Source organism: Sceloporus undulatus, chromosome 6 (assembly GCF_019175285.1).
Source record: "Sceloporus undulatus isolate JIND9_A2432 ecotype Alabama chromosome 6, SceUnd_v1.1, whole genome shotgun sequence".
Taxonomy (NCBI): Eukaryota; Metazoa; Chordata; class Lepidosauria; order Squamata; family Phrynosomatidae; genus Sceloporus; species Sceloporus undulatus.
The window spans coordinates 11,145,013-11,160,094 of NC_056527.1; the positions used below are offsets into that span (position 1 = coordinate 11,145,013).

Sequence of the window (15,082 nt, forward strand, 5' to 3'; positions counted from 1 at the left end):
GGCTAACTCATCCAAACAGCTGCTGAAATTAAATTAGGATCTCTACTTGCTTTTGGATCCGTTCCAGTTTTTCTCTGGTCGAAACATACATGCCCACTTGCACTGAGTTGAAACCTGAACAGAAAGCAAATCTCATTTTCCCCTGCTTCCTTTTTATAAGTCTGATGCAGGAAACAGGTGCATGAGGCTGGGGCAGAGATTTAACATTATTCTGAGCACCTTTAGATGTATAAATCCACATTTTCAATTACTGAAGATCATAAATAATGTTCTTTTTAAATCTCAGTGTTTTCAGGCTGCTGTGTCTATTTCATATACTGTCAAGAATTTTAGAATAAATTAATCGGAAGTGTTTTATGATGCAGAGATGTTGTTTGTAAAATGAATGCAAATTTCTGGCAGTAACAGAGAAATCTAAAGAATAGATTGGTTGCTGTTGATACTAGGAATCAGTGGCTTAAATCTAATCACTAGTCCTAAATAGAGTAGCCTCACTGAATCAATAGAACTTACATAAGTGTTGATTTGCCAAGTTGTCATTGATTCATCTTCTCTCCCTGGGATTAAGAACTGGATTTCGGCTCCAGTATTCAGTCAGAGATGAAGTAAGCAATGTGGCTAATATTTGAAGTTACAGGACGTTAAATTATCCATTGGATTCTGTGTTTGCTTTTTACTTTTTTTAACGTTTTGGCAGTTTTAATGTTTTGCCCAGAACAGAGTTGCCAGATTCCAGTCCCTCATATCCAGACATCTAATTTGCATGGTATGCAAATTGTTATAATTATGCATATTATTAATTTGCAGATTCAACACATTAATCATTGCATTTTTTCTATAATTTTGTTTCAATCTCAGTACCAAGCTAAGAGCTCTTTCTCCCCAGTTGGAGTGAAGAGAGGGGAATTCCTAAGCAGCTCCAAAGACTAAAAAGACTCTCTTTCGAATTGAAATTATACCATGCTGCCTAGCCTTAGGCTCAAGCCACAAACACAATCATCACACAGCACAAGGCTGTCTCTTCTTCCCTCCTTTCATTTCCCACCTTCTGGGCCTGTCCGTGGAAGGAGGAAGGAAATTAAAGAATAAGGTGGCAATACTATGCCTATGCAGTAGCAACTGGAGCTTGCATTGCAGGATGAGGCTCCTGCCAGTGCAAGTCTTTTGCACGGTTTCCTCCTTCATCACCACTGCCACATTTTAACCTACCCATCAGCTTGCAACAAAGGAGTAACCTGGGATTTACTTCTTCAACTGACCTGGCCAGCCAGAATGTTTTTAGTCCCTTCAATCTGGGATTTTCCTGGTTTTCTGGGACAAATGGCAACCCTAGCCCAAAAGAAATAGACCAAAGCGTCAGTGTTTTTACAACAAAGAATGTTGTGAGACAGAGATGGGCACAGTACAACACTCTTCATGTTGTTGAACTAGAATTCCCATCATTCTTCGCCACTGGCTATACTGGCTTGTGCAAATGTGAGTTGTAGTCAGGCAGCATCCAGAGAGCTGTATTTTGCCCATCCCTTCTTTAGTACCTTTAAACATTAGCAATTTAATGGCATATAACAGTGTTTCCCAAATTTGTGGGTCACCAATTGTTGCTGGCCATGCTGGTGGAACCTTCTGGAATGTGAACTCCTAGCAAAATCTGGGGAATGGATAGAAGGGGTGACTTTCATATACCCTCCAACATTTCACAGGTGAAAACTGAGACAGTATAGCGAAGTCACATCAAAGCATGGCTAAGAGGGCAAAAGGTATTTAATGAAGAAGAACATATAAGCTGGAAAAGGCTGCAGCAGTTGGCTTTTGCCTGAATCTACAGGGAAGGGCATGTTTCTACCCCTCCTCTACTCTCCACCCTTCTGAGTTAACTGAGTGCAAACTAACTCAGTTTGCAACAACTGAAGTAAACTGAGGATAAAAGACAAAAGTGGGAGGAGGAGAAACAAACTGGGACATTTTACAAGCAGCTGAAAATGTGGAATGACAGAGGATTAATGGAGACTGTCCCTGCCAAACTGAGTCAGTTTTATGGTATGCTTTCAGTAGTGCTTTGCTTTCTACAGTAATGGTCTCCCTGCCTCCAGACAACAACAGCTAGTATTCAGTACAAGGCAACAGACTCACAAAAATTATCAGATTCACAGACATCTTGACACCTCTTCTTTTCTTTTTAACTTCTTTTGTCTTGGTCCTTATTTTCCTAATTATCAGATAGAAATTCTTTTGGCTTATTTTTCTGTTGTTCCCCAGAGATACAAAACTATAGCAGAAGAGCACTACTTTTATTTTATTTTATTGTTAGATTTTCTTTCCAATAGTTTTACACTTCTGGGAGGTGGGCAGTATGTTTTAAACTGATTTTCTAACTGACTTGTTTTAATTGTCTTTCTAACTTTCTAACTAACCTGTTACAGTTGTGTTTCAGTTTATTTGTTTTAAACTTTTAGATGGTATGTATTTCATTTTGCTTTGCATATCACTGTTGCTAGCCATGCTAGCAGAAACTGGGGAAAAACAAATCTTTATTTTCTTTTCCTTCCTTCCTTCCTTCCTTTACAATTTCATTTCATTTTTAGCAATGCAGTCTGAAAGTTGCTTTTCCAGGCTCTGACACTAGGCAAAAAAGGTTGCAATTTTAATTGAATAATAAATAATTAAATAAATACATGTTGTTGTTTTTAAAGGGGGGAGTTGCTCTGATTGTAGTTATATCTTCTCATTCATTTCTGTACTGTGCTTTGATACTGTTAGAAATTATTGAGAATTTGTATTAAGCTGCTAAGGCAGCCTGCAGAAATAAATATAACTTTCTGATCAAAGAGTAAGGAGAGAGGGTAGACTGGCTTCCTTCAGGGACCACTAGCTGATTTTTGTTGGGCAACTACTGCTGGTAAAGAGGTTTCAAGAATGTGGAATAGATACAGTGATATTTATAAAACAAAGGTTTACCAACAGTATTTTTCCCTGAGATCTTAGCATTCAAATATTGTAGAGACAGAACATGAATCCATTGGCATGGAAGCATGGAATCAACAGTCTGTTTTACAGTTCTACCTCTGCTCTGTAGTTTATGTGGGAGCTGTCCTGGTGCTGAAATTTTGTTGTGAATAGGACCCAGAGCAACTATAGAAGAGGCAGATATAAAATTTTGAGAGTGGGTTCTCCATCCCCATGGAAATGGATTCTGCAGCTCCACTGCATAGTCGTCTTCTTGTATAAAGTTTTCTGGAATGCCCTTTCCATTTTCCCTGGATATTTTATTCTTAACATCTTTCAGTGCTTCCAGTTCTGTTGTATTAATATTTTTGCTTTCAGGTAAATAAAAATAGTGTCAATATTTTTATCTGCTTGCATTATTTATTTACTTTTTTTACACTGTGATTTTTTTGTGGTTTAGCTTTTTACTTTAAAAATAGTTTAAAAGAGTTGCTGCAGGAACTTTTACTGGGAGATGTAAGGAAGAGAACATGGGTCTCTCCCCAAGTCTTTCTCCTCACTTACTCCAGCAATAGAGAATTTATGGCTCTCCAGATGTTGGTGGACAGCAACTGCCCTCATCCTGTGCCATTTGCTATGCATGGGCTGATGGGAGGTGCAGTCTAGCAACATCTGGAGTGTTGCACCTTCCTTACTCCCGACCTCCTACCTGATACTTTCCATTAAACTGGATGTGCCAGTGGTCCACTAAGGACTTTCAATTGTTGTTGTTGTTGTTCAATGTTTTAATGAAATTATTGTTTATATTTTAACTTTTTATTATTAAATTTTAGCTTATCTTGTTTTTCGCTTTTGTGAGATGCCTTGGACCCCATGATGGAAGAAGGGAGCCATATTAAATAAATAAATAAATGGTTTTGAAGAGTTTTGCAAGAGGAGACATTGGCTTTTATCTAGAAGTGATAAAGGTCTTGCTGGAGAATCTTCTCTTCTGTGCAACTATTAATGGTATAGGAAGATTTTCAGCCAGTAGGTCTCCTTATAGAGGACGAATGGCCATATTCTCATCAACAGAGCTTGAAAAAGTTGCTTTTTAGATACAGCTTCTAGATCTCACAGCCAGCATGGCCATTGGCCATGTGCTCTTAACACTAATTAAAGGCAGACTTTCCCCAAAATGTTGCTTCCAATATTATTGGTAAGGGTGCTTCTATCATATGATTATGTGCATAACCATGTTGGCCGTGTTGGCTGGAAGATTGTAGGATTATAGTCTCAAAAAGTCATTTTTCTAGGCTTTCTGCCCATTAGCGCATGAATTATCACAATGCTACTGAATGTTCTGTATTATGCTGTTAAGACTTCTATGTTGTTCACAGTTACAAAATCATTCTCTCCCACATTTCTGTGTAGATATTTATCTTTGAGAACAACATCTACTACTGTGCCCATGTGGGGAAGCAAGCCATCCGTGTGGTCTCCACTGGAAAAGACAAAGTTATTTTCAATGGACTCAGCGACTGGCTGTATGAAGGTAGGATGGAGCATTTAAAAGTGCTGCTAGATCCAGAATAATTCTGAAGAGCTTGCCCTGTTGTCAGTTCACACACGCACCCATGCATACATATGCACAGGGGATATTTAACAAGATACAGTTGGCCCTCCATATCCACAGATTCTTTATCCATGGAATCAAACATTCATGGCTTGAAAATATTTTAAAATATATATAAATTCCAAAAAACAACCCTTGATTTTGCAATTTTATATAAGGAATACCATTTGTCTGTGGTCCAAAACACACTGCAGAAATAATCCAGTTTGAGAGCACTTTAACTGCCCTGGTATAATGCTAGGGGATTCTGGGAACTGTATTTTTGTGAGACATTTAGCCTTCTCTGGCAGAGAGCTCTGATGCTACAATAAACTACCATTCCCAGGATTACCTAGCACTGAGCCAGAGCAGTTAAAGTGGTCTCAAACTGAATATTTCTGCAGTGTGTTTTGGACCCAGGAAACACTTTTGTAACTAGAGAACAAGAGTAGGCAGAGAAGAAAGTCCCAGTTCAACTGGTGCGGATTGCTGAAGAACACTATTGGATCTCAACCCTTTGTTCACCTTATCACCATGCCCACAAATTTTGCATTTCTATGGCTAGTTATACAGTCTGGCTATAAAGATCCTTCCTGGGCACTGGTTCACTCCATGCATCTGAGGAAGTAGACCAAGTCTACAAAGGCTTATGCTACATTTTTTTGCTCAGTCTTGAAGGTGCTAATGTCACCAACCTAGGCGTTGTTCTTTAAATCCAGAGAAGTGAGTAAATACAGAATTATAGGACTTTCAATGAGACACATAAGAGACTAGATCTAGGTTTTAAAACCTTGTAACATTTATTCTAACAAATTACATTTATTCTAACACTAGTAATATTTATTCTAATGAATTACATTTATTCTAATGTTTATAATATCTATTCTAACATTAATAAAATTTATTCTAACAAATTACATATCAAGAGGCCTCATCCATACACACATTCATACAATACTCAGACACACGATTCTTCTTAGAGATTGATCAGTTCTCTGAAAGCGCAATGGGTGTCAGTTACAGCTAATCTTGGCACACTAGCACCATAGTTCTGAAGATTCCTTTATACTTTTAATATGTGCATCATTTTTCTTGATAACATGTTGTTCCTATTCTGTTCTTGTTCTGGTACTCCTTACATTAGGTTGTGTTGTGCACATTCCATTTTTGTTTTGGTACATTTGGTTTCATGTTCTTGCATTATGTTGTCTTTTTCTTTTAAATTTGCTTACTCACATTACTTTTCAACTCAGCAGGTTCAGCTTTTCTTGCTTCCGTGTGTCAGATCCTTCATTTTATTCTCCATCTTTTAATTATGTCACATTCACACATAACACTACAAGATCCCTTTGCATACTAATTTCCACCTAGTTTCCTGTTATGGAGGTGACCATTCCTGAAAGAAAAAATAACCTTGGCATAGCGGATACATTGTTAATAGATTTTCCAAATATGTTTTGAAGACCATTGTGATAAATCACATGTATTTTTTCCTTCCTTTTGGGGTTTTTGCAAGTGTTAAAATATTAGCAGCCATGGTTTTCAAAGAATATGTTAAGAGTTGAAAAGTCATTCTAAGAAAATCTTGCTGTTTCCACAAAATCTCCAGCAGGGAAGGCTACTGTTGCTGACTAAAACTTATTTTCCTATCAAAAAGATTTTGACATTTATGTGGGAAAGTGTATGAAAAATTCATAATGATGTGACCTTTCTCTAGTAAGCTTCCACATACTGTAATTGGACAGCGTGACTGATGAAGTACTACAGGATGCCAGAGCTGAATGCTAATTTTTAGCAATCACTATTTAATAACAAATTTGTTTTCATTTAGCTCCACAGTGCCCAAGCATCTCTCTCATCACACACAACATACACACATTCATGGCCTCAGGGACTGGTAACACAAAATTGTGTAATCTGAAATGATGACACCAAAGCCTGCAAGCATTGGGAATAGTGGATGAAAAGAGAAGAGGATAGAAAAAGGATGAAGTATTATCAATTCTGCCAGATTTAGATCTTGCCCTTTCTCCCAGAGAGTTCAAGCAAGTGTGCATAGGAGTAGACTGTTTTATCCCCACTTAGGTTAGGTTGTGATATGGTGACTAGCTCAGGGTTCTGACCATTACATCACACTTACTCTACCAATCTGTCCTTTCCTATTCACATAATCATCAAATGCTAGAATTAGAAGGGATCTCGAAGGTCATACAGTCTAATCCACTGTTCAATGCAGGATCTACAATGCAAGAGGTAATTATACTGACTGGGTGTCCAACCTCTGCTTAAATCCCTGCAACAAATAGGTGGTGGCTCTAATTCAGTGAGCTGGAGAATCTACTCCAGATTTTAATTTGGAAATTAAGAGAGCTCTTGAAAGTGTTTGAACTTATTTTGGGCCTGTGATTCAGATGCTTAAATAGTTCCTTTGGTGATTGGGTTTAAACAGGGATTAATGACTCCCCTAACACCAGACTTCATGGCACAAATCTGTGAAACCTCTTCCACCCTGAGGTTTCCATTCATTTCAGACAAATTTTCAGGGGCTACATTCCAATGGTGATTGAAAAAATAGGCTAAAGTGGGCAAACAGAAATATTTGAGCTTAAAGCTCTTATGGTCTGTAACTTAGGCCCGGTACACATGGGCAGAAAGCAGTGTGAAAATGTCTTGTGGAGCTTCCCTGTTTTCCCAACAGAGCATCTCAGTGTGTTGAGACACCTTTTCTCATTTAGGATTTTTTTTTTTTAAAGTGAGTATCCTTTAAATTTCAGTATGGGCATCCATTGCCCATTTCCTCCTTCAGACTCCTAAATAGTTGGAAGCAAGCTTGGGTGAAATCATATTTTATATTCTAATGTTTGTTAACTTTGTTTGCTTTATCAGAAAGTTTCCTTAGTGGGTGACAAACTTCCCTCTCAAACTGTCCTGTTCATTGCAAAGTGCTGACAGAGAGGAATTAGCATGGTGATGTGTTTAGAGGGCAGAGGCTAAGAGAACAATGTTGCTGATGCTTTGCTGACACCTCTTTGAATTCCATTACTGGAATGCTGAAGATGTTCTCTTTGACTTTGACTTCTGAGCCAGTCCTTTATGAGAAACAGAATGAAATCATGGCACCCTGAGATTTTATATTAGTGCTACAAAGAATATGAAAAAATATTTGAAAAATGGTTTTAAAATGCAGGAAATACAAGAAAAAATTGGAATATAGTTACTATATTTATAAATAATGTATGGGGTGACTTAGGCTGCAACCGTACCGCAGAAATAATTCAGTTTGATACCACTTTAAAGGCCATGGATCAATGCTATGGAATTCTAGGAACTGTAGTTTTGTGAGACATTTAGCTTCTCTGTCAGAGAGATCTGGTGCCACAACAAACTACATTTCCCAGAATTCCACAGCATTGAGCCATGTCAGTTAAAGTGGTGTCAGCCTGGATTATTTCTGCAGTCAGATGGAGCCTAAATGGTGGGAAGTGGTAAATTCTGAGTAGATGCCAGATGTTTATTAGCTATGTAGTGTCGTAACATTTTGCATTGACATCATTGGCTGAGATCACTTACTAATGGAATGTGGCACCAATATGAAGCAATGAAAATGGGAAACAAAGAGATTACTGCAAGTTCAGGCTGGGGACACTTACCAATCAGCACATTTCACAGCTAGCTTTTAAATTTAGTCTGCATGAAGAGGATATGTTAACATAACATAGATATCGATAGACAATGTAAGGGGCGGTACAGACAAGAAGAAAGGGGTGGCCAGTGAATCACTGCTGTAGCAAATGCATGGCTGCAGCAATGATCCGGCTCAAAAAGGAGCTCCTTTTTGCGCTGTCATAAGGGCTGCTAGAGCCGTTTGGGCGCTCTGGCCCCCTTATGTCATGAGGCTGTGCCCCGTTGGGTTGGGGCTTCAGCCTTATGATGTAATGGCACTAATATTAGGGCTCGGCAAATGTGGAAGCTGAGCCACACCAAGCCCTTATATCGCTGCCTCCACGCCACTTCACGCCGGAATGTACCAGCCCTAAAATAGGTATTTGTAGGATAGCATAGCAAAAGCAAAAATAGCATTTGTATCTCTGTACAGCTTATCAGTGAACTCAGCACTCTCTAAATGGTTTACAATCTATAAGCCCCCAACAAGCTGGGTATTCATTTTACCAACCTACAAAAGGATGGAAGTCTGAGTCAACCTTGGAGCCCTGGGATCAAACTCACAATCTTGTGGCTGCAGTACTGGCATTTGACCACTGTGCTACCAGGGCTCCTTAATGGATGAAGAAAGGTGACACGTTGGCATCATAGGACTGTGATGTTGTGTAAAATATATCTAGGGTGCAATTTCACTATAGAAATAAAGCAGTTTGATACCACTTTAAGCATTGAAGCCTCAGTTGATGGAATTCTAGGATTTGTAGTTTTACCAGGTCTTCAGCCTTCTCTGCCACTCTAGTGCCTCACTAAATGACAAAACCCAAGATTATGCAGGATGAAGTCACAGCAGTGGTATCAAGTTGCATTATTTCTACAGTATAGGTGCACCTTTATATATTTATTTATGTATTTACACACTTCTGTCCTGCCCTTTATCACAGGATCCTTTAGGTTTCCACAGATGTCAGAAAAGCTACTTTTGTGGACTACATCTCCCAGACTCCTTTCGGCCAGCATAGCCAATGGCCATAATTACTGGGGGATTCTAGTAGTTGTAGTCCCCAAAAGGAACTTTTTTTCAAGATCTGGCTTATTTTTATTCCAAAATTCTACCAATCCAATGTTTGCCCTCTTGATCTGTCAGTTGCCATGAATTTGCATTCCTGTATTTTGTGCTTGTTTATGTTTCTATCACTTTAGCAAGTGTCTGCAGTGGGGTGGTTTGTGAAAGTTCAGCTTCTTTCCATCTGTGCCAGCACTACAGACACCCTATAGCAAGTGAGTATGAGAGCCAGTGTGGTATAGTGGTTTGAGCATTGAACTATGTCTCTGGAGGCCAGGGTTCAAGTCCTGGCTCAGCCACATAAACCCACTGGGTGACCTTAGGCAAGTCACACACACTCAGCCTTAGAGCATGGCAAGGGCAAACCACCTCTGAAGAAAGTTGCCAAGAAAACCCCATGACAGGTTCACCTTATGGTCACCATAAGTCGGAAATGACTTGAAGGCACACAACAACAACAAATGCTGAGATGAAGCATACAGGAGCAGCCATACAGGGAGGACTCTGTCTATTTCATCATCCAGTTCCTTGGTGTTTGTGGTGTGGTGTGTGAACAAAGTAATTGCAACCACCAACATAGTCATTGCTGTGGTTGGTAATCTGCTTTATTATTTTTTCCCTCAAATGTGATGCAATTTGAAGATTATTATATGAAGCTCCCATTCCCCCCACCCCCAAGGCTAGCAGTAAATATTATGCTTGCAAAGATGCCAACTTTTCTCTCTTTTTTTGATCAGATTTATTTTTCATGGATGGATTAGGGTTTTCAGGTTATGATTTTAGCAACCCCACTTTGGTGACACAGTAAGCCAGGAAGGAGAAGACAAACGTCAAACAGGAGGAAGTTGATTTTTCCCTGATCATTTCTTGGCATATGAGTACTTTTGTTACCATAAAGAAAACAAACTCTACTATTAATCAGGCACCCCACCTACCTGCCTGCTACTTCCATTTCTTTTTTTAAACCCAAAAGTGGATTTAAAGCCATTTTATGTTTAAAATGCAAGAATTTATCTGCATCCAGGCTAAGCTTCAAACCATCCCACTCACTCAATAAATCTACCAGAGGGTAAACTTTCTCCAAGGTATTATGCTGAACTGTTGACTCTTGATGCCCAAAATATATTCAAATCAATCAGCACTGATGTTGTAGCATAATCTACTTAGTGAATTTAGCTGGAAGGTTGCAGGCTGGGAAATAGATTGGTCATAACATGAAAGGCTAGATTAAACATGGTTTTTGAAGCTCAAAGAAACATTAGCATTGCATTTGCAGAGTCTGATCTAACTTTTCTGCTTTCATAGCAGCATCCTTTGCATTTTTAGTGCAAACAAAGAAGTAACTACAACAGAAGAGAGAGCAAAGGTCTCAAATCACCTGTGGTGGAGTCGATTCCAGAATTTTCTTTCTTTAGAACAACACTGGAAAGCCCTTAACATCACTGTTGCCTGTTCTTATCTTGCTGCTGCCAACCTTCTTTGGAAGAGCTGGGATCCAGCTGCAAACCATCCAACCTAGTTTGAAGATCTCATGCCCAAGAACTTGAATTGTATATAAAAGTATATCCAGCTTTATTAATAAAAGGATAGTCCAGCAGCAAATTTGGAAAAGTCACTATTTTGGACTACAACTCTCAGAATCCACCAAATCTGGAATTTGCGGTCCAAGACCTAAATTCTGTTGGCAGTTCCAACTAGAGCAGGTGGATTAGATTAGTGACATTTACTGAAATGTTGACTCACATACAGTGATTGATTCAATGAGTCCAATCTAACTGAGTCAAATCTGTTATCCAAAACCAATAGTATTCAGGCCCCCAAAATAACTTTCCTGAGCTCTGGTACTTCAGACTCCCAACAGACACCCAACCTGACTGACATTTTCATATATGAGGGAAAGAATTAAATGATACTCCTTTACATGCTGTGTAAAAAATTTGAGAAGAGATGGAAATAATTGTTGATATTCTGCATCAATTACATTGTTACATATGTACAACTAAGTAATGTTTTCTGACCAGGCTGTCCTTCAAGCCTACATTAATAGCCATGAGCCACACTGGGTGAAGGATATCTGTTCAGATGCCACTCAGGGTACAAGAAAGATAAGTGAGTAAGGTTTTGACAATTAATCCTTGTAGCCGTGTTTGATGGCTATTGCAGTGGGCTGGGGAGCTTTTACATAGTCTTACAATAAGGCTATGTAGTCTTATTGACTATGGAGCAGTTACAGATCCATAATTCTAGGCCATGAATCCATCACTGCAATTCATAATGCCAGCCAATATTTGTTGGTGTTTTTTTTTTCTGCTAAGGAAAAAAAAAAGGATTCACAACACTCAAGAAATTGGCCCCCAAATGCTTGTGAATCCTAGTTCTACTGCCTCTTTCTAAACAACCATTGTTGCCTAAGTGTTGGCAGGATGCAGGGTTGCTATGTGCTCTTTATTATAAAGAATGCCCTTTATATGAGGGTTGGAAAGTTTGCCCCCTATAGGACTGGCAGGAGTCCCTTATTATAAGGGATGTCCCCTGTTTGAGGGTTGGAAACCTTTTTGTTTTCTATAGACTAAACAAAATGCTAAATGTATTGATGAAATATGTGCCTCATGCAATTTATGAATGTGGACAATATGTTAATTGTAGAGAAATACATGACTAAGTTAACTGAAATCAGTATTTTCATTTAGTATTTCGGTAGAACACAAACATGTTAAGCTACTTCCTGATTGTTAACCTTACTCCTCATGAATTTTGATTATCTCTTACTGTTGTTTTGAATACTAGCAACAGGTTACTTTCCTAGTTCCCCCCATCCTCTCCTTTGAGTGAGGCACAGCATGCTAGGACCTCTTCTTTGGAGACCATTGTTCTATTAAGTGTCACTTTTACTATATATATATATTGGAGACCATGCAAGCACCCCAGTGAAAGTAGGAACTTGCCTGAAAAAAGAGCTGACAGTTAAAACAGTCAGAGATTGATTTTAACTGCTTTTTTGGTGACATGTTGCTTGGTAAAAATTAATAGAGCTATTGAAAGAGAAGCTAAGGTTTACTTCCAGAATGTGGCCCCAAAATACAACGATTTAATGTTGGCAATAGCAGCAGCATTTTAAAAGGCACAATGAAAATATCGTGTCTTAAAATATGGGGCACAACAGCTATTTTTCTATGTGCAATGAAGCAGCACCAGAAAATACAGCTGGTTATAGTTTTGTATGTAAATCCATGCTTGTTCTGTTCTTTTGTACAAAAATGAGGAACTGCAAAAAAAAAATTCCTCCTCCCTCGTGGCATGGTAAGATATTTTCTACCAGTTTTTGAGAACCATTATCATAGAAATGGCATAAACTGCAAATTGTGTAGCTAATCTTTGGCAGCCACTGCCTCACTGCATGAAGTTTTACAAATGAGAAACCTCTTATGGATAGTTTGCATATTTTTAATCATTCTTTTTGAGTGTAACCAAGATGTAAATGGTCTGGAAATGAAGAGATTTGTCACACTGCAGAAATAAAACAGTTTGATACCACTATAAATTGGCATGGCTCCATCCTAAGGAATCCTGCAATTTGTAGTTTTGTAAGGTATTCAACCTGGTCTGTCAGAGAGCTCTGGTGCCTCACCAAACTACAAATCCCAGGATTCTGTATGATAAGAGTCATAACAATTAAAGTGGGATCAAACAGCTTTGTTTTTGCGGTGCGGATACAACCTTAGTTCTCTGAGAAACGTTTGAGGAAACTGTGTTTGTTTAGCCTGGAGAAGCAAATCCTGATAGGTGATACTATCTTCCTGGATTGGAATACATTGTTGTTGATGATGATGACTGATGTCAAGTCATCTTTAGTTTATGGCATCCTTATAAATGAGAGACCTCTAAGACCCCTTCCCATCCACAGGCCTGCAAACCCAGGGCTTCGGATTCCTTGACTGAATCAATCCATCTGTAATGTGATTTTCCTCTTTTCTGACTGCCTCCCACTCTGCTCCTTTTTAAATCTCCACACAAATATGAGACCAACCACATTTGGAGTACTGAGGTGTATGAAAAACTTTCAGCCAAGCTTAAAGCAATAGATGGATCTGACAAATATGATCTGTTTATAGTTGTTGTGTGCCTTCGAGTCATTTCTGACCTCTAGCAACACCTAAGGCAAAGCTAGCCTGGATTTTTCTTGGCAAGATTTGTTCAGAGCAGGCTTGCCCTTGCCTTCCCCTGAGATTGAGAAAGTATGTCTTGCCCAAGGTCACCTAGTGGGTTTCCATGGCTGAGTAAGGATTCGAACCTTGGTCTCCAGAGTCATAGTCCAATGCTCAAACCACTATATCACATCGTCTCTTTGATGATATTATAGCTATATTTAAATATCTTTGTGGCTGTCATGTAGATAATGGAACAGTTTGTTTTCTGCTGCTCCAGCGGGAAGGAGCCAAAGCAATGGGATCAAATAACAAGGACATGCAGCCTAGGCATTGGGAAGAACCTCCTGATGATACAAACTATTCCACAGAGGAATAGGCTATCCTAGAAGGCAGGGGACTCTCTTTGTTGTAGGTTTTTATGGCCTCTTCTTGGGGATGCTTTAGCAGTGAACTCCTGTATGGCAAGAGTTTGGATTATAAGGCCTTTACAATATCTTCCAACTTTATGCTTATATAAATCCAATACAGAGCATGTTTGTGCTTTGATTTGCAGAGGGGAACAGGACAGCAATTTTACAGAGACAATTTGAGCAAAATTCAGAAATCATTACCACCACCATCCCCCCAAAAAGTCCTTTTCGTCTTATTCTTATATTGGAAATGAGAAATCTTGTGGAAGTTAACAAATTGTTAATAGGCTGCCTCATTATGAATGAACCGTGTAGTGAGATTTCTTCACATCTCTAATATTAGGCAGCATAAGTAGCTATAGAAGTATCCATCCATTAACTGTCTCTTGCAGAATTAGTGTACAGATTAAGTCTCCCTCATTCAAAATGCTTGGGACCTGACGTATTTTGGATTTTTTTTTTTAAATCAGATTTTGGAATATTTGCATATACATAGTGAAATACCTTGGAGATGAGTCACAAGTCTATATTGTTAATATGTAACCTTTCTACTTTATACGGCTTTAAGTTATAGCATATCTCACCAAGTCTATTGACTCTAAATAAAGACTGATTGATTCACTGACAAATCTAAATATGAAGGTGACTGATTTTTATACACCTTATACACATAGCCTGAAGGCAGTTTTTATATAATATTTTTAATAGTTTTGTGCATGAATCAAAGCTTGTATACAATGAACCATCAGAAATCAGAGGTGTCACTATCTCAGCCACCCATGTGGACTATTTACGATTTTCGAGTATTTTGGGTTTCAGAATTCCTGAGGAGGAATACTCAACCTGTTCAACCAATATTTTTTCCTCATATTAATCTTGGTGCCACTTTGTGTCTCAGGCATCATATCATTGCTGCATTACTTTTGCTCCTAGGGTATGAAGCCAAGGAAGTAAGAAAGAGAGATTACTATAGCAAGCAATGCCCTTTCCCGTAGTCTCTTAATCCTCACTGTGTCAGTGCCTCATATGTTGTTGTTATTCCATACCGTAACTTTACAGTGACATCTGGTAGAGGAATTCAAAGACATCATCATGTTAATCTGGAATATCAGTATGAAAAGGGATCTTGTAGCACTTTTAAGACTAACTGTGCAGAAAGAAGTTGTAGCATTAGCTTTTGTAGTCTACTTCCTCAAATGCATGGAAGTCTGGTAGAGGAGGGTAAGATGTCATCATTTCAATTGAATGCCGTAGGAGTGTT

General features: G+C 38.7%; 1 protein-coding gene across 4 annotated transcripts in view; it reads left to right on the forward strand.

The window, feature by feature from the left end:
• Positions 1-15,082, forward strand: part of DPP6 (dipeptidyl peptidase like 6) — a 652,679-nt gene that overhangs the window by 542,090 nt on the left and 95,507 nt on the right. For all 4 annotated transcript variants that reach the window (XM_042475464.1, XM_042475462.1, XM_042475463.1 and 1 more), the window contains exon 8: positions 4,357-4,477. In XM_042475464.1, the coding sequence (XP_042331398.1) occupies positions 4,357-4,477 (121 nt within the window). The remainder of the gene's footprint in view (positions 1-4,356; positions 4,478-15,082) is intronic.